The sequence below is a fragment of the Bison bison genome, unplaced genomic scaffold (assembly GCF_000754665.1).
Source record: "Bison bison bison isolate TAMUID 2011002044 unplaced genomic scaffold, Bison_UMD1.0 scf7180017864476, whole genome shotgun sequence".
NCBI lineage: Eukaryota > Metazoa > Chordata > Mammalia > Artiodactyla > Bovidae > Bison > Bison bison.
In genome coordinates, this window is record NW_011495037.1 from 2146127 (window position 1) to 2173290 (window position 27164).

General features: G+C 52.8%; 1 protein-coding gene across 3 annotated transcripts in view; it reads right to left on the reverse strand.

Annotated features, from left to right (window-relative positions):
* Positions 1–400: 400 nt before the first annotated feature.
* Positions 401–27164, reverse strand: part of HRH2 (histamine receptor H2) — a 49970-nt gene continuing 23206 nt past the window's right edge. Inside the window, exons 2-4 of one of the 3 annotated variants that reach the window (XR_827221.1) lie at positions 23481–25061; positions 16752–16886; positions 2976–3061 (exon numbers count right to left, since the gene is read on the reverse strand). Coding sequence is in view for 2 of the 3 variants with exons in the window: in XM_010862098.1 (XP_010860400.1) it covers positions 2878–3061; positions 23481–24556 (1260 nt within the window). In the remaining variant the exon portion in view is untranslated. Of the gene's footprint in view, positions 3062–16751; positions 16887–23476; positions 25062–27164 lie in introns of those variants that run through there. The other 2 variants (XM_010862098.1, XM_010862099.1) reach the window with 2 other exon arrangements.

The following is a 27164-nucleotide window of genomic DNA, read 5'->3' on the forward strand; positions in this document are numbered from 1 at the left end:
TCATTGGAAAAGACTCTGATGCTGGGAGGGATTGGGGGCAACACCAGAAGGGGATGACAGAGGATGAGATGGCTGGATGGCATCACTGACTCGATGGACGTGAGTCTGAGTGAACTCCGGGAGCTGGTAATGGACAGGGAGGCCTGGATTCATGGGGTCGCAAAGAGTCGGACATGACTGAGCGACTGATCTGATCTGATCTGTCCTTCATTTCCAACACGATGTTTCAAGATAAGACCTCCTTTCCTGAGGACTCTTTTACCTTTCAAGGCAATTTCTCAGTTGGCTTCTACCCCAACATTTTATCATAATTCTTTTTCTAAATCAAGACACACTGTATGATGAAGTTTGGGGAGTATTTCCTCACCAGGAAGTTAAAAAATAAAACCACAAGGCAGCATCTGTTTTGATAGCTTTATTGGAACATCATGATAACACAAAATGTGGATTTGGGGGCGCAGTGCAGATGCTTCTCCTCTGGGCAGCACACGCCCCACTTCTGCAGCCAGCAGGGGATGCGGGGGTCTCCAGGAGGGTAGGGCAGCTCAGAGAAAGGTCTGCAGTGGCAGGTGGCACATAGGCACCCTGACATCAGCCCTGACCAGCTGAGTCTGTAATCAGCCAGACCCGTCTTATGCTCCATCTACCTGGGCCATAACATAGAAACCCACCTGTCTCAGATTCCTGGGAAAACTTCCAAAAGAGGGATTCTGAGATTTCCAAGGGAATCCAGCCAACAGATTGAGCATCTCTGGGGAACACTGGGGCAAATCATGCCTTCAGGTGTATTGGCAGATAAATTGCTTAAAGCTCCCACTAGGTGGGCCAAACAGTCTCCGAGGAGCTAGACACACAATGGTCAACAGAAACAGGCAGGAGTCACTGACAGACAAGGGTCAGGGGACCACACAGGCATGACAGATATGCCCATGGCTTCCGAGGACAGTTCCAGGGGTGTGGGTGGGAGGCAGACCCAATAGGGACAGTCAAGGAAGACTCCGGAAGACTCCCTGAAAAGTGACGTTTCAGCTGAGATCCCGTGGCTGAAAGGACAAGAGCAGCTTTTCAAGTGATGGAAACAGCTCTGTGCGAGGTGCAGCTGGAAGGAGCAGAGAGATAAATAAACCCAAAGGAGAAGGCCGGTGGGGCTGGGGTGAAGAGGTAGAAGCCAGGGTCGGGGAAGGACGAGGCTGGAGGGCACATCAGGGCCCACCGCGCGGGGCCTGCGGGCTGGCTTTCTCCGCGCCGTTGCGTTTTGCTCAGCCCTCTCTGGCTGGAGGACAGGGAGTGGTCGGGGAGGGGTGGGCCAGTGGGGAATGCGGGAAGCTTTCCCATTTTCCTGATGGAGGGGATGGCAGCGGGACCAAGTGAGGGCCGGGCAGGTGAGAGAACCAGGTGGAAACACGTGGGAGCTAAGTCCATCGAGAGCGTGGAGCGTGAGGAGCCAAGAGGAGGGTGGGGCCAAGACGGACCTTTGAAATCAATGGTAGGGTTTCTGTCTGAGGAGGGGGACCCTGGGGCAGGAGCAGATGCAGGGCAAAGGTCAAGGTGCAGAGGCGGACATGCTCCAGGTGAGGCTGAGAAACAGCGAGAGCTTCCAGCAGGAACCTGGAGGAATTTTCGAGCTAAGCTTCCTGGTAGCTTCGGCAGTGCTGATGAGGCCACAGAGAGTGAGGAATGGCAGTGAGGGGCAAAGGCTCAGGACTGAGCCTTGGGCAATGGCCACGTGTGAAGACTGGGGAGGGGGACTGAAAAGGCATGAGTGGGTGGGGAGGGGTACTCCAGGAGGGGGTCTTGCAACCAGGGGAAGAGGGGGCTCGGGGAGGGGCAGTGGTCATGCGGGGAGCCCATGGACACCCTCATCTCCTCCACCTCCTTGGGTCTCTTCAACAACCCTGAAAGTAGGAAAGGGGAGAGGTGCCCCCCGGGGCAGAGTGAGTAAGGGGCTGGTCCAAGGAGGAGGCCGCCGCAGGTCCCCCCGCCTCCAGCAGAGGGCGCGCCGGGGCCAACTTCCTGACTCGAGCCTGTTGGGTCCCCCTCCCCCAACCTGACCCTCCTCGTTGCCCCTCACGTTTTCCCCAGCAAATCTGCTCCACGCCACTCCTTCTTGATGGAAAGCACCAGAGAGAGACAGAACTGCAGCATGAAGGGCGCCCCCCCAGGCTCCGGATCTGAGCCTGGCTTGCTGGAGGGTCGGCTGAGTCAAGGAAGTACCGAGGCCTCTCTGCAGAGGCAGGGTAGGGTCCCGTCGAAGAGCATGGGCTGGAGGCCTGGATTTCTATCCATCCTCCTGTTCGTCTGTTTGTTCCCTCCTTCCACAGCAATTCTCAAGTGTCCTGTGCGAGACGCACCTTCTAGCTGAGCGGCCCCACACTTCTCTGAGCCTGTCTCTACCCCAGATCCCTGCCGCGCGTACGAAGTGAGCCGACTCCGGGGAAGCACCGGGCACACAGAAGGTGTTCACTGAAGACCGACGCCATTCCCTTCCCTTCCCTTCCCTCCCTGCATCCTGCAGAGCGCTGGGATGGCAACACCCTCTGCGGTGCCCAGATGGTACCCGTGTTTCTGCACACACACAGGTCCTCAGAAGTCCCGCCATCTCTGCTGGTGACTCGGGGCCAGCACCAACGTGAGCTTTGTACCTGTGGCATTCGGCAGACCTGGACCCAGGGAAGTCCCAGTGTAGGGCGGGCCAGCTCCATTCCAGCCCAGAGGACCCCAGCACCCACCTGCCGGGTGCTCTGGGAGTCCCCAGACTGGAGCTGGGGTATGTCCTCTGTGGTTTGTGGGGCTTTGGGGTCCTTAGTGGCTCCGGGAGTCAAATCCTGGTGCTGGGGAGCAGTTATCGTCAGCATCCTGGGGCCGGGGCTACACCGTCTAGGAGGGCAGCGTCCTCACCGATTCCTGGGCGGGTGCTGTTGGCGGCTCCTCTGACAGTGGCGCCCCTGGCTGCTCCCCCCAGGGGCCTCCCTCGTGTCTCTGGAGGAACCTAAGCGCCCAAAGGCTCTTGCAGCAGCTGAGAAGGTTGCTGGAGCACGCCGTGCTGGACCGTGCTGGATTCCTAGGGGGATACAAGCACAGGGTGGGCTGAGGTGAGTACCACAGCAAGGCCAGTGGGCCAGACCCGGCCTCTGGCCTTTGCTTCTTCTCAGCTGGGCCCTGGGGAGGGGAGGGTGAGATGGGACAGAATTTGGTGGGGGGGGAGCAGTGGGACCTCCCACGTCAACAGGGCTTCCAACACGGAGGAACATTCAGGAGACTGGCTTTCAACTCCCAAGTTGGCTTCTAAGATGCTGTGTACCCTTGGTCAAGTTACCTAACCCCTGTAAGCAGAAGTAAAGATAACCACCTTTCCAATCCTTGCAAGGATTAAGTGTTATAAAATATGTCTACAAGTATCCCATACATTGCCTGGCTCATAGTTTGAACCCAATGAATGTTTGCTATTTCTGTGTCTGAATAAAATGATTCCTGAACACCTACATCCTGTTTTGCATGAGTAGGGGGAGGCTGGGAGAAGACACAAAGATTTGTTCAGCCTTGCATTAAAACCGGTTGTGAATACATCTGCCTCCCCATTAGAACGTGTGGTCCTTGAAGGACAGGCGCTTGCCTTTCAAACCCCTACTAAGCAGCCAGCACATAGTAGGCCCTCAGTTAATATCTGCTGAGTCAAGCTGATTGAAGGTCACTGAAGGAAAGTTAGCCAAACACTTGGGAGGAAAGGTTTTAACAAAGTGTTTGATGTACATTTTCAGAAAGGATGTCCCCCACCTCCAGGTATACAAAAGTCTTTTGCCTGTTGCGTGCTGCAGTGTGGACAGCTGACCTGCTTTTTCCTTCCACCACATTCAGTGAGTAAGAATTCCTTTATCGTTTTTATCTCGAGCCTTCTGAGGTCAAGAGAGAATGGCTCCACACGGAGGGCCTGTTTTTCAGCACCCAGCATACAGGTCTACCTTTATAACCCGGAGCGAGGGCAGGCTCAGAGCTTTTATCAGGAAGTGAAATCTGGACAGACTTGGGGGGGCATTGTCTTGTGTCATTGTTTCTGTGTGCACAAGTACTTCCGTTTCCCACAAGTGATACTGCGTTTCCATCTGTGGTGATAATATAAAGTCCTATCAATCTATTTTGGTGAAAACAGCCAGGGGTGTGGAGATCTTAGGTGCACATAATACAGTTGGGAGAGGACCGTGGGCTGCACAGGGAAGGGGATCTGCCAGCAGCTGTGGTTCCGGCGGTGTCCTTGCAAGTCCTGGCCCACCCTGGCTCACCCATGGCCCCTGGAGACTCTGCCTGGGTCTCTGCAGCTCCAGGGCAGGCAAAATCTGGCTTCAGCTCTGTCTAAGGCAGCGGCTGCCACCTAGCTTCGTGCTTCCCTGCCTAGGCTGCTGGAGCAGTGGCTTTCCGCGTCCAGTGTCAAGCTGGGAGCTAGCCTTCGCTTGGTCCTGAGATCAGGTCCTCTCTGGATGTCTTACAGAAGCTCGTGCCTGGCCTCCGCTCTAGCCATGATCTGTTAAGGGATTCTGGCCACCAGAGGAATCATACTCACTGCCTTCCCCAGAGAGAGAAAGAAGAGCATCATTGCTCTTCTTACAGTCCTTCAGAGTGACGCTGTAGATACGGCTGTGACTCTGTAAGACGTTGTGGACAGGGACTCAGCCGACACCCGAGCCTCCCTCAGTGCCTAGCGTGTCCTGGCTTAGCCAGTGCTGGAGGCCTCACGTGACCCAGCCTCTCGCCACAGGTCTGGCCAGCCCCACTCTCACCTGGACGTCAAGGTCACATCCCTGGCATTTCAGAGGCTCCAGTTCTTCTCCATGCCAGCAGGGTACATATTTGACCAAGCAGGCAGGGATCTAACCTTGGATTAACATACCAGATGGAGCCTGAAGTGTGATAAAATGACTTTCACTGAGATTAGTGAAATTATGGAAGACAGGATAGCTCTAGGCTATGCAATTACTTCCCTTCTCCTAAAAGGCTTACAAATCCCTTAAAATAATGTGATTGTGAAGTATCACATGTTCATAGTAAAAGATTCAGAACATAGAGGCTAACAAAAAGAAGAAGACAAACATCTCAAATAACTCGTCTACTCAGCTAGATCTTTTTGCTACATGGTGATTCTGTCCTTAACTATTTTTCAATAAAATACATCAAAGAGATTATATAAAAAACACAGATGTGTGGCTTAAAATATTAAAATGCATGCCAGCGTAACCACCTCTCAGGTTAAGTAACAGAATTTACCAGCCTCTGACTTGTTTCAGCAAATATGTCTGTATTGGTAAATAATACTCTGTGTTGTTCTGCCAGTGTTTTACTTTTATACAAATGGAATCATGTTTTAGGGTATTTTTTTTATGTACTACCTTTTTTTTAAGTTGTTGTTTAACATTATATTTTTGAGATTGAGCTGTGTTGACACGTGGACCTGTAGTTCATTTTCACTGTCATAAGGTATTCCAGCATGGGAAGATACTCCAATTTATTTATCTGTTCACCTTTTGATGGACATCTGAGTTGTTTCTCATTTTTATGATCTTCCCTCACAGACTTGTTTTTCAGTTTACACTCTGCTGGTCTCATTAAATGAACAGGAGAGTTTCCTCTTTTCTCCCCTCTGAAGAGTCTGAGCAGCACCGGAATGGTCTGTTCCTCTAGTGTTTGGTGGAACTCCTTAGCAAAACCAAGAACTACTCATGTTTCATTCACTTTATTTTTAAAGGTTATAGGATCATTCACGTTCTCTATTTCTTTCCAAGTCAGTTCTGGCAAATTCTGTTTTGCTAGGAATTTGTTCACTGCATCTGAGTTTTCCCTTGTTTGGGGCATAAAATTAATCAGGGGTTCTTATTATCTTTCTTAGGCTTCCCTGGTGGCTCAGACAGTAAAGCATCTGCCTACAATGCGGGAGACCTGGGTTCGATCCCTGGGTTGGGAAGATCCTCTGGAGAAGGCAATGGCAACCCACTCCAGTACTCTTGCCTGGAAAATCCCATGGACGGAGGAGCCTGGTAGGCTACAGTCTATGGGGTCGCAAAGAGTCGGACATGACTGAGTGACTTCACTTCATTATCTTTCTTAATCTTTGCAAAATCTATAATGGTATCTCCCTTTCATTCTTAATATTGTTCATGTTAATGATTAATCTCTCTTTATAGTTCTGTCAATTTTGCCTTTTGAAGTAAATTTATTTGATATATACATGTCTAGAATTCTTATCCTTCTAGTGAACTGAATCTTTTTTCAAAAGGTGGTGACCATCTTTATGTTTAGTAACCCTTTTTGCTTACAGTTCACTTTGATATTAATACAGCTACCCAGATTTCTTTTGGTTACTATTTGCCTAGTATATCTTATATTTCCTTCCTTATATGTTCTACATTCTTGTTTCCTTAGGTCTATGTCTTGTAAAAATATTTGTTTGGATTTAAAAAATCATATCTGACAACCTTCACTTTTTAAAAATTGGCACAACTTACTCCACCTATATTACCTATGATGACTGATGGATTTTGACTAATTTATTCAATGAGATTTTGTGTTTTATATTTGTCCCATCTTTTCTAAAATTTCCTGTCCTTTTATTTATTTTTTGCCTGTTTTAAACAGCCTTTTATTCTCCTTCTGTTTACTCCTCACCATATAGAATTTCTATCCTCTTATAAAAGATTGTTGCCATGCATATTTAACTTCACAGTGTCTGGTGGTATGGAGCCCTTCCGCCTTTACTTAGCTTGCCATCCATGCCAGAGAAGTTGGATTCCCATCCTATGTAGACGTTCTTACATTACACATGTCTAGAGACCCTAGTAGGGTTAATATTCCTTCATGGCCCATTTTTGCCCTGACACTTGAAACTAGAAGACATTAATGGGGTTGGAGAAGGAAATGGCAACCCACTCCAGTGTTCTTGCCTGGAGAATCCCAGGGGCAGGAGAATCTGGTGGGCTGACGTCTATGGGGTCACACAGAGTCGGACACAACTGAAATGACTTAGCAGCAGCAGCAGCAGGAGAGCCCATAACAGAGTATCTGCCATTCAGTACCAGCTTATGGAAACATCTCATTTTTACTTTCCCCTCATCAATTCCCCTTCTTTTGGTAATGGTACCTGGATTCTTTATTGGGATCCAAACTTCCTGTACTCTATCCATGTGGGTGAGGTGAGATTTACCTCTTACGCATTGCCCTGGCTCCAGATCTGGGTATAGTGGTAGAGATATGACCCAAACCAGCCAATACAACTTAAGCCTAAAACTTTCCATTGGAACAGGAGGAAAGGGGCATATTTTGCATGGAGGGTGGGTAAAAAGGTGGCAAGATGTAAAGTTGGAGCTTCTGGTGGCACCCCAGGGAGACTTTAACTGAAAATGAAGCAGGCTAGGATGAAACTAGTTGCAAGCTGGAGAAAGACAAATTTATGATGACATTTGAGTGACTGAGTCCAGCTTTAAGCTACTCTTGATCTCTTCAGTTCTAAGCCAGTTCCCAAGCTCCACCAATCCCAGCCTCTTATAACTGGATTTCTGCTAAAGGCATTTAAGTGTCCTAATAGCATTCCTAAGGAAAGTCCTTTGAATCTCCATCTTTTCTCATGAAGGCACTATAATGTGTTCAGCCACCAGGGGTCAGGACTCAGTTTCAGTGAGAAGCCTTGCTCTGGCGTGCTCTGAGCCTTGGTTTCCTCATCTGTGAAATATGTTAATAGTAGCAAGCTCACAGGACTACTGTGAGGACTCCAGACAATGAGTGTCATTGCCCTTTCCCATTACCCTCTGCCTCTTAGAATACAAATTATCACACAGAACCACCATACCCATATGAGAATCTGCTATTTCTTATAAATACTTGCCCCTTTATACATGTCATTGTTTGAAATTCCTTTATCTTCCTTGCTGTGCACTTTGGAGTGATTCAAGGTTCTGTTCAGGCATAGCCTCCTCTGGGGAGTTGTCTCTGAGGTCTCCCAAGGTTACTGATTCCTTCCTGCCTCCTGGAGCCCCTTTGCTGAGACACTAACCTTGGGCTAACGATCAGTTTACCTATCTCCCAGACCACAGACAGGTGTAGGATCTGTCATCGTCGACCCCGGTGTCCAAGTTTATAGCAGGATTCAGTCGTGTGTGTGAACTAATGAACGAAAGGCCCATCACTCTCAGTTTAGACGGTGATGCTCCTGTCTTCCGACTTTCCGATTTCACAAATGGGCCGCAGCACTGCTCTGGCTGCGTGGCAGCCTGTAGCCCTCTGGGTGGTGTCTCCTGCTGGTCTTGTTTCTACCTTCCCACCGCTACCAGCCCAGAAGAGCACTCTAAGCCAGGGCCTCGGGACCGAGAGGCAGCATTTCAGCCAATCCCTGCTGAACACCAGCCCTGTGCTGGGCTGACTGGGACCAAATGTGAGATCTGGAAGCTGGAGTCCTGCATTCTGGTTGAGGCTGCCTCGCTCCCCTGCTGTCAGTCTCGGACAATTCCACCTCGTGCTGAAACTCATCTGTGAAATGGGCGTGGTCCCAGGGGAAGGCTGTGGAAGCCAGGAGAAGGGATGGGAGAAGGGAAAGGCTGAGGAGTTCTAGAAGATTCTTCTCCTCTCCCTCTTCTTCTCTTTCCTGCGATGGGTATAGCCGTTAGCTGCTTTGCCCTGAGGGTCAGCAAGGGCTGGTGACTGAGGGACTGTGTGCTGAAGGCTGGGCTGGCCCCAGAACCCAGACCCTTGCTTATCCCACACCCAAGCACCTGGGAGAGCCGGCACACCCAGGCGGGCTACCTACATCCTGGGAGTCGGCTCCCTGGGAAGTCCTATCTCGTTCTTGAGAAGAGGGAAGTAGAGGAGCTTACAAAGGGGAAGTGATCCCCTAGTACCCTGGGAATCAGCTACAAACCATGTGTCTGACTCCTTGCCTTGTGCTTTTACAAAAATCAGAGGTGACCCTCTTCTCCAAGGAGACCTAATTTCTGGTTGTCCTAAAATAAGCTTTGAGGCGGAAATTCCCAGATGCCAAGTTACCAGAGCCCACTCGCACGAGTGTTATCTTCATTGAACTGTTTACTATCACCAACCAGTATTACCCAATATTTGGCTGAAACGAACAAACTTCCGCCCTTCGCCCATGAAAGAACTGATTTTTTTTCAGTGCATTCTCATAATTTTCTGCAAGTAAACACAGAGTCTGCTTTGAAGAGTGGAGGGCCAGGACAGGCTAGTGGGCACTCAAGACTAAGTCCACAGATGGAGCTTTCTGTCTGTCCTTCAAACATCAAGAGCAAGCTCGGCAAAGGCTTCCTGCAGGAGCTTGGCAAAAACAGTGTTCATTTTCATTATGGATAAGACACCCACAGAACTCCCTGGGACTAAGTTGAGATAATAAGCAACAGTCACAAACTATTATCCCTTTTTAGTTTTTTTCCTATGACAACGGAAAGGATAGTGAGGGTCAGGGTACTTTAGTCTCCTGAAAGTGATCTTGAGTAGAGACCTCCCAGAACATACACCCCTAAATGCTGGTGGGCCACAGCCTGGGACCAGAATAGGAGCTCAAGGGAAGGGCTGGTAGTGACTCTAGCAACCCCGGCGGCCTGGTACATGGCCAGCATCCGTGAGTTGTACTGGTGAATGATTAGTAAGTAAGTGATTGACAAGAGAGCCTTTACTGAGTGTGCCTGTGCTAGGTCCTGATCGGGGTGCTTGGCATCCTTTTTCTAGTTAGTGCCACTCCAAGGTAAGTGCAGGTGTCCTGTTTCACAGACTAGGAAACTGGGGCTCCAGGCAAGTAAGTGATGCCCCCAGATTACTCAGGAGCAAAGCTCAAATGTGAACCAACAGGTGTGGACTCCCAACTCTGATCCCTTTCAGACCAAGTCAATATGATGGAGAGCTAATATGAGAGATGCGGAGATGGTCAGGGCAAGGTCACTGGTCTCGAGGTGCTCAAGGATGTGAGTGGGTATGTGTGTGTGAACATACACATGTGTGCACCCAAGAGCATGTATGCCAGTGCCTGAGTGTGCATGGCAGTGTATGCATCAGAGTGTGAGTAAGTGTGCGTGGGCAGGCGGTCTGGAACAGCAGCCATTTCTGGCCCTGGGGATCCGGGGAGGTGTTGTGGAGCAGGTGTCATTGGAATCGGGTCTGGGGCAATGAGTGGAAATTGAACAGGTGTGTTGGAAAGGTGGGTAGTTTTTCAAGGCCCAGGGAGGCAGCACAAGCCGTGCGTCGTACTCTGAGAACTTGGAATGGTCTAGGTCAGCTGAAGTTGCAGTGGAGGGGAGTGAAGGTTTTCAGGGGCCAGAACAGCTTGGCCTTGCTGGAGCTGACAGGCACCTGAGCACTGCTGAAGGCTTTCTGCCTGGAGAGTGTTTTGAACTGACCAAGGTATGGTCTCAGCTGTAGTGTGGCCTGGCTGGTCTCCAGGAGTTGCTGACTGCATGGGTTAGTGTGACTGTACCTGCCTGTGGGTATAGGAGCCCCAGGGGGTGGGGGGGGAGTGCGCACCTCTGGTATGGAGCATGCACCCGCACTGGGGGAGCCGTGGCTCCGGGGCTGGGCTCTGCTGGTTTCTGTGGGGTCCTCTTTAAGGCCCTCAGCCAACAGTCACACTGAGTGCTTACTGTCAGTCTGGCGTGCCACGGGGGCCCCACAACCCACATCTTTACAGAGGAGGGGACCGGCTTTTTGTAGGGTTAAGCAATCAACCTAACCAAAGTCACACAGCCAGTGGGTGGAGGAACAGGGCTCTGTGCCACAGTGGCGAGGTCTGAAGCCTGTGCTCTGGGCCCTGAGAGCAGCCGGGTGACAGCTAGGCCCGGCTCTGAGCATTTTGTCAATAGTGGCTCAGTTTAATTCACACATCCACCTCTATGTGATGGAGACAAAGGCACAGAGAGGTCAGGGAACTCACGTGAGGTCGCAGAGCTGGTAAGGAGCGCTGGGCATGTCACACAGCACACTGGGTTTGCTGCTTCGAGGACATGTAAAGGCGTGGCAAGCCCTACTTCCGCTCAACCCTTCCTCTGCCTCCGCTGATAAGTGAGGTGGCAGAATAAGAAAGGATGGGAGTGATCACAGGTCAGCCTTAACACTGAACTCTCATGGCATCCATGTGACATGTTTGATACTATGACACTATGACACTCTTATCTCCAGCAGTGGAGAGAGTTCCCAAAACCCTTCAGTCACTCGCACAGCAAGTAAGTGGAGGCAGCTCAAGAGAGCACTGCTTGGCCGCCCGCTGGAGTTCCCTGCCCTGGGTCCTCTCCGGCCAATGGGCCCTGCTCAGATCTCCCAGTCCTGGGGAGCTGGTGTTCACCCGGTCCGGGTGCTCCAGCCCTCCAGTAACCTCCATGTGAGACTTCCCTGCTTGCTCAATCCTCAGCCTGAAACTGGCATTTCTTTTCAAAACTGAAGTAACCTCCCCCCACCCTCCCCCCACTCACGCCAGTGGATGCCATGGACAAAGAACCCACGGTACCCGAGGCAACTCTCAAAGTCATTTCCTATCATTCATTCCATTCCCATCCCACCCACCCACCCCACACCCCAACACCCACCCTCCCCACCACCCCTCGCTGGGAGGCAGGCGAAGGGTCACACCCATTTCACAGATGTGAAACTGAGGCCCAGAGAGGCTGCCATTTGCTCCAGGCCAGTCGGGCACTATATCCCAGGCTTGGCTCCTGGCACCATCATGTCAGTCCTTTAGATTTGAGATTTATCTGCTCCTGTCAACTACAAATCGGCACTTGCCATGAACCTCCTACAAGGATTAAAACATGGGCAGCCGCAGCTGCTGACTTTCGACAGCCCCTGAAGGAGTTCAGGGTGGAGAGCGCCAGTGAGGCACTCTGCCCTGGGAAAAACTGGCAGAACTGGTCCTCAGATAGATCCTTTCAGGAGCTGATTCTACGAGCCTAATTCTTGCATCTCCTCACATCTAGAAAGCCCTGAAATCCTTCATGGCCATGAGTGCTCCTCGTGACTAGCAGAAACCTTCTGCAAAAAGAAATATGTGCTTGACTGCATGTAAACTCCCTTCACCAAAATCACATAGATACTGACCTTCCCCTCTGACTCTTTGGAGAAGCTTCTCAGAGCTGTCTGAAATGCTGTTCTGCCAGCTACAGTCTTCATTTTGCCGGAATAAAACGTAACTTTCAACTCACATGCTGTACATTCTCTAGTCTCTGAAGGGCTCAAGCCCTGGATGTGGGCACCCTGATGGCTCCTCCTCAGCCCATTCTGCTCCCCTGTTCTCTCGCCCCTGTCCAGCCTAAATGGCAGAGCCCTCTCCTCCTTGCTGAGGATGTCCTCTGTCCTCGTCAGCCCCCCTCACAGTGGCTCCAGGGCCCTCCCCGCTGCATGGTCAGAAGTGGCTGACAGCGACCCCCTCCCCCGCACAGTACAGCCAAGCTAGAAAACAAGTAAAGTGTAACAAGGCCGAAAACATCCCTCCCCTTTCACCAGTAATTCCTGTTCCAGAAATTCAGTTTCTAGGGAAATAATCTGAAACAAACAAAATGTTTTTTGCATGGAGATGTTCATCACAGGGTTGCTTATAATAGCAAAAATAATGCCTAGACAAGGGCAAAATGCAAACACAGGGGAACATTTCAGCCTGTCTCAGGCTCCGTGGGCAACCCCTCCCCCACCAGACGGCCGTGGGTGACTCTCTTCTCAGGGCCTGTTGGTCTGTTCTCTCTGCGAACCCCTGCAACTCCCATTTGAAGTGGGCACCTGCCCCGTGCCCATTTGACACTTGACGAAACGGAGAGGTAGCCTGCCTGAGGTCAACCAGCTCCCAAGCAGTCAGGCGCTACCAGGTTCAGCCCCTGGCAGGGCAGCGGGGGTACTGGTCACCACCACCGGCAGCCTGTTGCAGGCCGGTGTGTCAGCTGGGCGCTGTGTCTCTGGCAGGGCGGAGGGACACTGTTTGGAGACGCACTGGCGTCTGGGCGCTGTGTCTCTGGCAGGGCAGGGGGGACGCTGTTTGGAAATGCACTGGGCTTGCTTGGGTTCTCACCTGGGCTGGTCGTCCCGCCATTTAGGCTACGATCCAGAAGGGAAACAGACTCATGTGGGAGGGTCGGAGGGCATCCAGCCTTCAGGAGCCTTGTTAAGAGCGGCTCCCCCGACCCAGAGAGGAGGCTGGGCGTCAGTTCCCTGCTAGAGTGGGCCCTGCCCCCAGCCCCTCCTTTGGGGTCAGAATGCTCACTGGGGGTGAGGTGAGGGGGGGTGGGTCCCCTGCAGACATGGCAGAGAGGAGGCTTCATGGAGCTCTGCACCCCAGTTCCTCTGCTCCCAAGGGGGTGCAGAAGGCCCCTAAACCCCCCCAGACCTACAGTGAGTCTCAGTGTGTGGTTGGGCCTTGGGGCCTTCCTGCCGGGTGGTGTGGGAGCCTGCAGTAGAGGCTCAAGGCCCGTGGGAGGATATGGCTGGTCCTCAGCAATGCCAGGGGGCCTGGAGCAGGCATGGCACGGGCGCCACAGATGAAGACGGACACTGTGGGGCCAGACAGCCCTGGGGAGCTTAGCTTACCCTGCAGGGAAGGAGCGGGCAGGGAAGGGACTCTTGCGTTGGTGGGGTTCCACTTCCAAAGTCACCATGGTTACAACTGGAAGTGACTGAGATCCCCTGACCTGGAAAATGTACGTTTCCCCGCCATCTGTTAAGTGGTGGCCTATGGGCACACAGAGCAGAATGAAACAGTCTTACACCTCAGCACTGTGCTCTAAGCTTCTGTCCTAGGCCAGACATTAATGCCCTTGGTCTTTCTTCCAGCCCTGGAAAGGAGAGAGGGGCTGGGGTGATCAGTCCTGCTTTTCAAATGGGGGCAAATTTTAGAAAAGGAAGTACCTTTTCTATTCAAGCACGTTGGTTGGCTTCCCAGACCCTGTGAATCTCAGTCCCTCTCTCCTCTCCTCCCCGACTTCCAGCCTCTATTGCCTAGAATGGCACCTCCAACCTCCGCCCTTCAGCTTAGAAAATTCCTACCTGTCCTTCAGGAGCCCGCTGAGCCATCACCCCTTCCAGGAGGCTTTGTCCAATTGCTGGGCCCTCAGGGCCCTCTTGGCCCCCACCCGCCAGGTCCCAGCACTTAACCCCACATGTTTGCACCCCGACAGCTCTTCTGACAGCTCCATTAGTTGCACCCCCTCTAACCACCCCCCCACCGTATAGGGCAGGGGCTCTAAAGGGCAAGTGAATGAGTGAATCAGGAAGACTCAGCAGCCCCTGAGACAGACCTCTCTTAGAGAACTCCATGCATGGATCCTCTTGTCGCTGTGACCCTAGGACCACATCTGCTCACAGAGACAGAAAGGGAGTACAGAGCGTGACTTCAGGGCTTGTGGAAGATGGCCCCATGACGGGGTTTCTCTCTGACTTTTAATTTTTGTGTTCCATTTCAATGATGATGAAGTATTTATAAATATTCTGTGTCTCCCGAGTCAATGTGGAAAGGGGAAGTTCCTTGAAACCTCTGGGTGCTGGTTTCTTGAAACTGCTGCCCACACAGAGTGCCCACCTCCAGAGGACAATGGCACGCCCCATCCCGGAATGAGGAAGGCCCGGGTCTCACCCGCCCGCTCACGAGTCCCAGCGCCTGCAGTCCCCACCGCAAGCTGCAGCCTTCCACACTAGCAGATGTAGGCAAGCAGAGCCACCTGCCAGTTTGGGGAGCTAGGACAACCCCCACCCCCATCTTTCTGCACAAAAACGGGCAGGAAAGGAAAGGCCCTCACATCCCAGGGGAGCCTCAGGGACTCTGGACTCCCTAAAATGCCCAGCGGGTCTCAGGCACACCCTGCCCCAGTCCCCTGACGCTGCCACAAACAGCTGCTGTGGGTTTAAGGAACACAGCATTGCCTGTGACCCACTGCTGTCTTGTCAGGAGCAGGGACAGCTGCTAGGAGCTATAGCCCTCTTTTGCAGATGAGCACACTGAGGCCCAGAGAGGGGTGCAATCTTCTCACACAGCTGTCCATGCCAGAGGCAGTGAGAAAGCCAGGCCCCCTGTCTGCCAGGCTGAGGCCCTCCCGGCAGCCCTGTCCAGACCCCATCTTCACCCCTACCTGCGCATGCCCCTGCCCGCAAAGCTCAGGCTGCAACAAAGACACGTTTTACTGAATTTGCCTCTTCATCCTCAGACCAATTCATTAGTATGAAAAACAGCTTCCTCCCCGGCCTTGCCAGAAGATTCTTGACATAAACAATATTGGGGGTTTGGCATAATTTCTCTCTCTTGTTAAGCATTTATATATAATTAGTGTTGGAATGGTCCCTTGAGATGGATCCAAGCCCCCCATTTTCAGAGAAGGGACACGAGGCTCAGGATCAGGGTCCAAATTGAGTGCGTCAGTGGCGCAGCTGAGATACAAGTCCACGGAGCCTGTCTTGGACTTTGCAGCTGCTCATTTACAGGGGGGCCATAGGAGGGAAGGGAGGAGAGGGGGAAGGAGGGAGAGGAGGAAGGGAGAAAGAGCGAGAAAGAAAGAAAAACCAGCATTTACAAGCATCTACCCTATGCCGGGTACTTTGCATCAACTGATGCTGAGCCTCATCAAAATCCTCACAGGGAGGTATCTTAATCCCCATTTTGCAGATGAGCAAGTTGAGGCTCAGAGAGGGCAAGCCACCTGCCCAAAGACACAAAGCCAGTAAATGCTAGCACCCTTTCCTTTCCCTCACCTCAGGGATTGGCGGGCTTCCCTGGTAGCTCAGCTGGTACAGAATCTGCCTGCAATGTAGGAGACCCCGGGTCTATTCAGGGGTCAGGAAGATCCCCCAGAGAAGGGACAGGCTACCCACTCCAGTATTCCTGGGCTTCCCTGGTGGCTCAGATGGTAAAGAATCCACCTGTAATGTGGGAGACCTGGGTTCAATCCTTGGGTTGGGAAGATCCCCTGGAGGAGGGCATGGCAACCCACTCCAGTATTCTTCCCTGGAGAATCCCCATGGACAGAGGAGCCTGGCGAGCTGCAGTCCATGGGGTTGCAAAGAGTCGGACATGACTGAGGTACTAAATAGCACAGTATGCAGGGGTTGGCAGACACTAGCCTGAAATGGTTGACAGAAGTGAATAGAAGACTTATATTTTGTGACTAGTGAAAATGATATGAAATTCCTATTTTGGCGCCCATAAATAAAGTTTTATTGGAAGGCAGCCAGCACCGTTCATTTCTGTATTGTCAGGGGCTGCTTTCCTGCTATGCCAGCAGGGTTGAGCAGTGGTTACCACAGAACACAGGCACCGGAAAGCTAACTTACTTATCCTGTCTGCCCTTTGAAGAAGAGGCTTGCTGAGCCCTGCCCTCCACCCTGCCTTTTCCCAGGGGTCTGGAAGGCGTGTAGGACCTCTCTGTGACTCTGTTCTCTGCACGAGGGTATCAGGGCTGAAATCCAGACCTCCTTCTGCTTGCCAAGCCATGTACTTTCAAGCTGGGTGCCCTGGAGAAAAGGCCTTCTCCTAATTTGTTCACCCTTTCCTTGTCGGTGCAAAGCTGCTAGCGGTGGGCCCAACGGCACGGTTCCCCCTCCCTCCGCGTTGCAGCCCCCGAGAAGGAAGCCCCATAGCAGTCCTGTCAGACCTGCGACAGAAGGAGCCAGAAGGGAGGGTCAGGAAAGGGCAGGCGCCAGGGTCTGTGCCAAGCCAGCAGGAGGGAGGGAGGGTAGCCAGGCACCGCTGGGGCCTCCAGCCTGCTTCAAAGGCGCTGTCCCCAGAGGGCGGGAAATGAGCGGTTCTCTACCTTTCAAGTGACTCCTGGGGGGCCACGGTTTATTCTCCTTGACTTGTGAGGCTGTAAAAGGCTTCCCACCTCCTTTCCCTCTGCTCTCCTTCCCCTGACTCCAGGGCTGGGAGGGGGTCTCACTCCCCAAACTCTCTGAAGAGACAGAAGATGAAAAGGATTAATGCCTTGGTGTAGCCCGCGTGCTCCGCTGTGCAGCAGGACAGATCCCCCCAGGCCTGAGTAGGACCTTCCCAGCTCACCCAGGCAGGAGAGGGGACAAAGGCCTTCACGCGGTCCAGGAGGTAGCCTCACAGCTGGACCCCCACACCCAGGGCTGTGAACGACCCGGAGCGGCCAGGAAGCCCGAGCACTCGGTGAAAGAGAGATGGGACCTTGGACACAGAGGGAGTGGGGAACTGGAGGGAAAGACAACACAGAGAAGAATGGGAAAAGGAAAGGAAATAAGAAAAGACAGAAAATGCAGAAAGCACCTCAACAGCACACGCTAAGTGAGGCAGCCAGGCACGGAAGACCATGGATCATCTGAAATGCCCAGAACAGGCACGTCCATGGAGACAGGAAATGCATTTGTGGTTGGGTGGGAAACGCAGGGACTGGGAGGTTGATGGCTAAAGACTACAGAGTTTCTCTGGGGTCATGAAAATGTGCTAAAATTGCCTGTGGCGATGGCGGCATATCTCGGTGAATAGACTCAAAGCCAGTGAAGTGTGCTTGAAATGAGTGAATCCTACAGTATGTGAAGTTTATCTCAACAAAAGTGCAATATAAAAGAAAGCTAGAAAATGACAGAAAAGAGACGAAATGAGAAGAAAGGAAAAGCGATGGATGGCAAAAAAGGAAAACTCGTGTCTGTTAAAGCACCTGCCACATGCCAGGAACTGTGCTAAACGCTGGTATCCTTGATTCCATTTTACTCTCTCTCACAGTTCTGCAGAGTAGGTCTGATAACAGTTATCGTTTTACAGGTAAGGAAACTGCAGCTCAGACTGTCTGTGACTTGTCTCACATCACCCAACCCCTAACTAGGGGAAGACCAGGGCTCCTATCAGGTTCCCTAAGTTCCACCCCGAGGCAGGAAGACACCCCAGTAGCCTTGCGGTGTGACCGTCAGGCACAGAGGGCGGGGTGACAAGGCAGCTGACATCAGGGCTCCAGTGCAGGGGGCAGGGAGGCCCCTTGGTATGGCGGGATGGGGGTTGGGAAGGGATAGGGAGCGGGGTGCAGGATACCAGCTGCTCTGGGCGCCTGTGCCCCTAAGGAAATACTGGAATCAATGTGTCAAAGGTTAGTCAATTTCAGAACCCAAATGATATGAGTGGACAAGTTTGGGGTAAATTATGCAATGCTTCCTTTCTGAGCAAAGCTCCTTCTTAAGAAGAAGCGTGTATACATCAATCATGCAAACTTTTTACTGCTAAAGGGATCCCAGCCTCCTCTGCCAGACCAGACTGGACTTGGAGCAGAAGATAAAGCCAGCTCCGCCCTCCCCTGGCTCCCAACCTCAGGTCAAACTGGGTCACGGCAGCATGGAGACGCAATGGACCACATCCAGGTTGTCTGAACTCTGGATTCCCACCCCAATTCCCGGATCCTTTCACCACGCCTGGGGGGCGTGTGGGGTGACTCTGTGATTCACAGCAGGCTGTGGATCCCCCAGTCAGACCTGTTGCTGATGCTGCTAGTTGGAGGCAAGCCCTTTAGTGACGTCAGAGTTAGAAAAAGGAACCAGGAATTTCTGAGCTTTCACTAGGTTCCAGGAACTTCCCTCTGAGACTGGGTTCCCTGATCTCTTAAGCAGGGGTGGTGTTAGTCACCTCTCTGGGCTCCTATGGACCTGGGACAAGACATTTATGCATTCACTCATTCACTGATTCATTCAACAAACACTACTGAGCAGACTGTGCCAGGCCCAGTGCTAGGTGTTAGGCAGGAACAGACACAGATGTGGGCCTGCCCTCAGGGGGCTTACGGTCTAGGGGAGCAGATAGGTTGTGCCAGGAGCAGTGAGAAGCTGTCCTGGGCTGGGGGGAGGCATGGCCTGGGGACAGAACTGAGGGCTGCAGAGGAGGAGGCAAGGAGCAGGGAGAGCAGGAGGGCAGGGCCTCCTGGGTCAGGATGAGAACTCGGGGTCGCTTCCAAGAGCACCCAGGGGCAGAGCCGAAGGTCATCCTGTCTGAGGAAACGTTCTCGCCAGCAGCAGAAGGAAGGAGGGTGGATGGGAGGCAGAGGCCTGTGAGGGGAGCGGGCTGGCTGCAGCAGGCGCCTGTGGCTCCCTGCCTCCCTCCGCGCCTCTTCTCCTTCCTGAGTTCTGACTCCCACCTCTGGGCCTCGGGGAGGAGGGCAGTGGGCACAGGGACCCTGCAAGGAGGTGGAAGACCCCGTCTCTAGAGAGATGCAGATACTCTGATGCTCAGAAAGCTTGTCTCCCTGCCTCAGGAGATAGCATAGGGCGGCTGAGTGTATGGGGAAGGACTCAAGAGCCCTAGGCAGGGATTCAGAGAAACAGGGTCTCCTTCTAGCCCCTCCCCTAAGTTGCTCTGGGCCTCAAGTTGCTTGCATCCCTGGGCCTTAGTTTTCCCACCTGCTATCTGTAGGACTAGCACCGAGTCTGGGCTGAACTCAAGTCCATTCAGCGTTTCATCATGGAAAGAGCCTGGCTTTGGGGTCAGATGGGTTTGGGCTGGAATCCTAGCTCCGCACAGATGAGGCAGTGTGGCCAATGTCAGCTACACTGCTCCTGGCCGAGGGCCCACATTCAGAGAACCACTGCCCTAGAATAACATCCCCCTGGGACAAGGGCCTCTTCCTGGCTCAATGTGACACCGTCAAACAGTGCTGGCATGTAGCAAATTCTCAGTTAGTGCATGTAAATGAACTCATAGAATGGTTTGTTCTGGTGAGGGCAGAAGGGGCTGGAGGGTGGCTGTGGGCCAGGGGATGGGGTCAGGAGGTGGACAGGGGTAAACCATGAAGGGCCTCTAATCTTCATGCTAAGTCAGGGAGCTGGGGCTTCTGACAGCTCCACATGGGCCCCCAGAGGTCTACATCCTCACGGTGGAACTTGAGAACATTATGTGGCAAAAAAGACTGTATATGTGATTAAGTTAAGGACATTAGGATGGGGAAGTTATCTTGGGTTACTGCAGTGGGCCCTAAATGTAATCACAAGTTCTTTTATTAAAGGAAGGAGGCAGACGGAGAACAGGAGAAGGAGATGTGGCCACGGAGGCAAGAGGTCAGAGTGATATGAAGAAGGGACCACAAGCCAAGGAGCTCAACGGCCCCCAGAAGCCAGAGAAGGCAAGGAGAGGGGTTCTCCCCCGAAGCCTCCGGAAGAAACCTGCCCTACGCGCACCTTGGTCTCAGTCTCCTGGTCTCCTGAACTAGCAGAGAAGAAATCTGTGTTGCTTCCAGTCACCAAGTTCACGGTCATTTGTTACAGCAGCCCTACCTTGGGAGCTAACCCAGGCCTGTTTCCAGTAAAAGCAGTGGAGTTTACTGAGCAGGGTCAGTGGAGCAGAGGGGATGAGGCTGGGGACCTGGGGTCAAAGATGGGGCGAGGTGATGAGGGGCGAGCTGAAGGCGGCCACCTGGGGTCAGGAAAGGGCAGACAGAGCATCCTGCTGGGGAGGAGGCTTCAGGTCAGCCTCAGGGAGGGGAGGACCATCCAGCTCAGCCACTCGCTCCTGGAGCCTCCCCTTGGCTGACTGTGCCATGCCCCTGCCCCGTCCCCCATCCCAACCTCCACTACCACCAATCAAGGGCACCCAGCCCTCTGGCAGTGATAAGGGTTCTCTGCCAGGTCAACGCTGGGTTTTGCACCCAAATGGGGAGCAGAAAGGATATACTATCGGTCATTAAGGAAGCTGGGAGCCAACCTTACGAAGGGTCACACAAGTGCCCGATCACCCTGGCAGCCTCCACTGGAAACGCAACCTCTGGCTGTCCCTGGCTTCCTGAACTCCCACCCCACAGCCATAGAGCAGGCCCTCCAGCTGGCTCACCACGTCCTCCGCCGGACCCCTCTGTTCCGCGGCTACTACATGTGACCCAGGCAGGCCTGGCCTCCCCGTTGGCCTTGGCGGCCAGGGTGGTGCTGACAACCAGAAGAGGTGGACACCCACTGCCCGCCGCGTGCCGGGCACCTAGGGGACAATCAGTAACGGGGCTGCTGTTTCTGCTTCTGCTCAGATCTTGGCTCTCTGGCTGCGTCACTAGCGGGAGTTCCTTGAACAAGTCACTTCTCCGAGTCTTGTTCCCCCCCGCCCCATCTGTAACGTGGAAGCTAAACATCTACTTCACAGAGAACGAACTGTGGCCCTGAGTCTAACGGGGCCCCGGCACCACCGCCTGGAGGGTCGCTCCCATCTGCATGTAGGGCTCAGCTTGGAGGGCTGCTCCCAGGCTCTCTGGGCTGTCACCGCCTCCTCTGGGTGTGCTGCACACTGGATTTCAAGGCTTAGCACACGCAGAGCTGAACCATGGCATCTGTTCCTCAACCAGACCGTGAACAGTTACAGGTGGCAAGGGTGGTAGCATGCGTGGGGGACCGGCTTTATCTCCCTTTGCAACCCAGCACCTAGGAGGGGTGGGGATAAGACGCTGTCACAGGTCAATATACAGAAATAACGGCCAAGGTAAAACTGGCACCTAACGGGTGTTGGATGAGGGCTGGTCACTGCTGGTGCAGTGCTTACTAGATGTCTCCCTGAGGATCTGGGGGTAAAGGCAGCCTGTTAACCCGGGTCTCACTGGTTAGCTCAAGAGCAAGTGGAATGATGACCAGACTGAACCGTGTCAACGGCTTTTTCCCGAGTGTACACTCCATGCTTTGTCCTTTGTTCTGTGAACTAAATTAGCTTTGTACTTAAGACAGCTTTTCCTGAATGAAGCAGTGTGGCAGGACAGGGTCATCTCATCCAGTGACCGACCTCTTGATCTGCACTTTGGAGAGATGTCTTTGGGCAGCTTGGAGGATGGATTGGACAGGGAGAATCTAGAGGCTGGGAGGCCTGGAGGAGGCTGGATGTAGGAGCAATGAAGCTCTTTCTGGAAGGATAGCAGGGGACAGGGGAGGGCCTGGGACCCACATCGACGGGGGGGACACTCCACACCCAGCTGCTGCAAGGCCCAGGAGTCCCATTGGGCAATTTTGTCCCCAACAATACCAGCTCCCAGAGGGTGTAGGTGTGTAGTGGTCATCCAAGCTTTTTTCTCGAGTCCGGTGCTCAGAGCTCGAGAGCAGACAAGTATCCTGCCAGGGGGCTCACACAGCTTGTTCGCATCCCTTGGCTCCCGTGTGCTTTGGGTGATTCTGGGAGGTGAGCAGGGCAGGCTGCTTGAGGACAAACCCCATACTCCATGAGAGGAGGACGCTGAGGCCCAAGGGGGCAGAGGTGTGCTCAAGCCACAGAGCCGAGACAAGGCTGTGCAGCAGATTTTCCATACCTGTCTGTCAAAACAGACACCAAAACGTCACTTCTGCATCCCTGCTGCCCAGCACAGTTCCTGGCATGTGATGGGAAGTTGACACATGTTTGCAAATGAATGGATGGATGGGTGGGTGGATGGATGGATGGATGGATAGATGGATCACTCACACAGACCAGCATTCTGGGGGGCAAAGGCATGGTCTGTGGGAAGAGAAAGGAGGGTGACTTTTCCTGAGCATTTGTATGTGTCAGGGATTCTACCAGCATCCTTCACTCCCCTCAACAGCTAGATGGAGCTCGCTAAGACCTGTGAAACTTCTCTCCAAATGTGAGCTTCCTCGAGCCACTCAAGTCTTTGGGGAGTTTTCCCTTAATACCTCTCAGGGGCTTTGTCACAAGTGAGTTTAATCTCAACCTCGTTCTGACCTTATCTTTCCAGCCAGGGTACCTCTCGAGGGTGGAGTCTTGGGGCCTCCTCTCTCTTGCATGCCCTGTGTCTCAGACATCCAGTGGTCTCCAAGCCCACTTTTTACTAGCCTCCTAGATTTTGCTCTATTCTCTTCCCTCTTATGGAGCAGCCCCGGATCCCTCTTCACCAATGTCCCCATCTCATTCTTCAGGTCCACGTCTGAAGGGAGAACCAGAGTCCTCTCTCCAAAGCACAGAGGCGATTGGGTTACCCCCATCCTAACTTCTAATCCTTCTATCTTCCCCTAAGACCTACAATTACAATGCCCAACCCTGGCTTTCAAGGCTGCATCTTCCTGATGCAGCCAAGCCTCTTTCTCCTTCCACTTGAGCACCCCACAAAGTAAGAGCTGGTGCATAACAGGTGCTCAAGACTGGGCTGAATGGGGTCTCTGATTCAAGCCCCGGGGCCGCAGCACTAGCGCATGGCTATATGAGGGCTGTTGGCGGATTTAAGTGAACACCTATGACCACTAACTAAGTGGGCAGAGTTGAGCTCACTTAGGCCCCCCGATTGTAAGGATGAGGTAGCTAGAAGAGAGGGCCCACCAGTTCTGAGTCAGGGACGCTCTGTGCAGATGCCAGCTCTGTGAGGGGCCCTGGCAACCTTGTCTGGGATCTGACTTGCTCCTTTTGAAAACGGAGGTCAAAAGTTCTACCTGAGGGGACGTTCGGGAGGATGGAACAACACAGGGCTTGCAAAGTGCTCATGAAGGCTTCCCAGCATGCAGCATCCGAGGCAGCACCTGGGGAACGGCTGTTACCCTGAGGAAGACCCTCCCCCGCACCACGCTCCATCCCGCACGCAAACTGCCGGGGGAGTTACCTGTCTGTGGCTCCCTGGGGGGCCGTGAGCTCAGTCCCACTCCACACCTGGAGCCTCAGGGGCCTCTCTTCCGGCCACCTGGGTCCCTGGCCCGGATGCCTCACCAGCTGAGAGCTGTTGGACCCCAGAGAAGTCCTGCGCGCGTCCTGGCCGGCGGGGCTGCAGCGGAAGAGCTGCTGGTAGGCCGTGCGGAAGTCTCTGTTGAGCGCGGCGTACAGCACGGGGTTCAGGGCCGAGTTGGCATAGCCCAGCCACAGGACCACGTCTTCCACGGTCTTGTCGACAGCGCTGTCCCCTCGCAGCCCCCGGTAAACGAACACGGTGAAGTAGGGGAGCCAGCAGACGATGAAGGCCCCCATGACGGCAGCCAGCGTCACCGTGGCTTTGTGCTCCCTGAGCGTGGCTGCCCTCCACGGGCCGACGTTGTGAATCCTCCTGGCCTGTTCCCGGGCGATCCTGAAGATGCGGTAGTACGTAATGCACATGACGAGCAGCGGCAGGTAGAAGGTGACCAGCCCGTCTACCAGACCGTACACCAAGTTGACCTGGACTTTGCACTTGGGGATGGTGTGACTGTCACTGTGGTTCTCAGGCCTGCTGTTCCATTCCAGGTGGATGGACAGGAAGGACAGGGTGATGGAAATGACCCAGATTAAGACCAGGGAGACGGCGACCCGGACCGGGGTGACCAGCACGGGGTAACGCAGGGGGTCCGTGACGGCGCAGTACCTGTCAAGGCTGATCATGAAGAGGTTGAGGATGGAGGCCGTGCAGAGCATGACATCCAGGCTGGTATAGATGTTGCAGAAGACCTTGCCAAAGCTCCACTGGCAGGACAGCTGGTAGAAGGCAGAGAAAGGCAGCACCAGGAGGCCGAGGAGCAGGTCAGTAATGGCCAGGGACACAATGAAGCAGTTGGTCAGGCTGCGGAGCCGGCGGTTCAAGCCCACCGCCAGGCAGACGACCACATTGCCGGCGATGGTGATGAGGATGAGGAGGATGAGGACTACGGTGACGGTGACCTTGAACGCGGTGGGGTCCAGACAAGAGGATGAGGCCGTGCCATTGGCCGCCATCCTGGGTCCCTACAGCTCCTTCCCCTGTGGCCCCCCCGCCCCCACCCCGGGCCCGCAGTTGTTCCTCTTCCAGCTCCCCAGCAGATCAATTATGTCCACCACTGGGCTTCAGGCTGCCCACCAGAGCCGAGAGAAGTATCCAAATGTGGGGAGGCTCCAGGGACCGAGCTAGTGCTGTTTTTTCTTGAATAAATAAAATGATCTCCAAGAAGGTGGGGGGCATGAGTAGGAAGGAAGATGAGGGACGTCTAGTTCTCGAAGCGAGGTTCCTGGTTTAAACCGCAGTCCTCAAATTGCCTCCAACAGAGCCAGCTTCCTCCCAGGACTGAACACATCTCCACTGGGCGTGAGTCTGGAGGTGGCTTTGGTTTTATTGGGGAGGTTTCATGTGGAGCTATGGCTGAAGCCTTCTCCATGATGGACAGCTGCCCCCATCCATGTGATGGGGTGGGGGGGGGGTCTGGCACAGCTGCCTTGCCCTCTAGGGTCCACTGGAGAGCGTGAGCTAGAAACACAAAGATGGAGTTTTGAGCATGTTGAAACCAGACTGAGGGAATTCAAAATGAATACTTCTAGACCTTGACCTCACTTCAAGACGCCAGGAGGCCAGTCCGGCATCTCCCCTTAGAAGGGACCAGGGCAATCAGGATACACTGTGAGAGGAGGAAGGGATACAGGATGCCAGGGGCTGACCACCAAGTCACACAGGACATGCAGTAGGACGGCCTCACGTTTATACTCTTTATATTAGAGATTCTAGACACAGACTCTACGCTCTGAGAAAAGGGTGCTGCATCTGCTGGGTCACTGCTGGTTCCCAGGGCCTTACGCCTATGATGGATAAACGATAAAATGAATGAAAAAATAGCCAACGTTAATACACTGACTCTGCCAAGTGCTGAGAACAGTGTTCTACACTCTAGCTTTATAAAGCGTCACCATACTCTAAACAAGAAGCCAACCAGCTTTTTCAGGAGAGGGCCGGCTAGTGAACATGTTCTGCTTTGTATCCGGCAAGCTCTCTGCTGCAATTTACTTAATTCTGTTTCGTGTGAAGGCACCTCCACAGACAATGTGCAGATGAGTGATCCTGGACGTTACTATGGACACTGAAATGTGAATGTCACATCGTTTTCATGTGTGGCAACATCTTCTTCTCTTGAATTTTTCTCAAACTCTTTAAAGCAATTTCTGGGCCAAAAAAAAAAAAGTAAAGTTGCTATTCTTAGTTCACATGACACACAAAACCAAAGAGAGGACCAGATCTAGCCCACTGTCCCAGTCTGCCAACTGCAGCCCCAGCCCTGCTCTGGCCATCTCTCTAAACCTCACTTTCCAGGTCAGCAGGTGCAGACCTCACTCAGTCTTTCAAACGGCTGTGTAACAGTCCGTGGGGTGGCTGGCTATGGTTTGTTTATCAGCACTCTAACACAGGTGTTTTGGTGGTTTCTAGTTTCTTCCTTCCTCCCTCCATCCCTTCTTCCTTTCCGCCTCTGGCCCCACATCAAACATCACTCCAATGGAATACCTGCACATGCCATGCTTCTTTTGGTTAAGTATCAGGTTAAATTCCTCCTTAGTGGTGATATTCTGATTCTGATCCATGCAAAACAAGCTAAGGCCCTGCTTGATTCCTGGACGCTTTCTTTCAAGCGGATCCTGGTTTTCCAGAAAACAGCCAGCAGCAGTCTCCTGGGGTCTGGGAGTGTGGAGAAAATCAAGTTGACAGAGGACCTCCTCTCAGGGAGGAGCTCAACGCCATCTGACACAGATGAAGTCTCTCTCTGGCTCTTGGCCAGGAGTGGTTTTGCAATCTGAATAAGAGAGGCATCATTTAATTGCAACCGCTGTGTCGGCACGGGGATCACGGCTCCTGGTCACCTTCTGCCACTCCACCTGGCTCAGCCACCTAGCCTAGCAGGCTGGGCCTCCAAGTATTATTTTTAGAAGAACTTTTCATTATATAAATAGCCCAAACAGTACGGCTGTTACTGTCACACTTAATTAACTTTGAAGGGGGTTTGGTTTTTTTTTTTTGAGAACCCCTATTTCTGATCAAAATTTCCTCTGAGTTTCCTTAATAGCCAGGTTTAAGTATTTTGAACTGATGTTTTAGTTAACATTTGAAGACTTTCAAATCTGAATAAACCGGCCTCTCATATAATTAAAAATTAATTCTTCTTTCCCTCCCTCCCTCCTTCCTTCTGTCGCTTCCCCCTCTCTGCTCTTTTCAGCAAATATTTCTTTTAGAATCTACAACGTGCCCATTGTTGTTTGAGGTGCTGGGGCCATGGCCACAACCACCACAAAGAAAGCACTGGTTCCTTTCTTCATGGAGTTCCTGGAGTTTCAAAGAACAACCACTGCGGTTGTGTTTCTGTTTCCCAGAAGTTTCCAGTGACCTTTGTAAGGCATGAGCTTTCGTGTGGAGCTTTGTGGGCAGAATGATGGCCTTAGAGGATCATGGCCCTTGGGGTCACTACTCCAAGATCACTGTCTTCATGATCACTATCGTTGTTACCATCACAGCTAGTATAAAAAGCACTTTCTTGAACCTTCCTTTCAATAAGCGATGACATTGCTTATTGCAGTAAACCAAGGGCTCTGA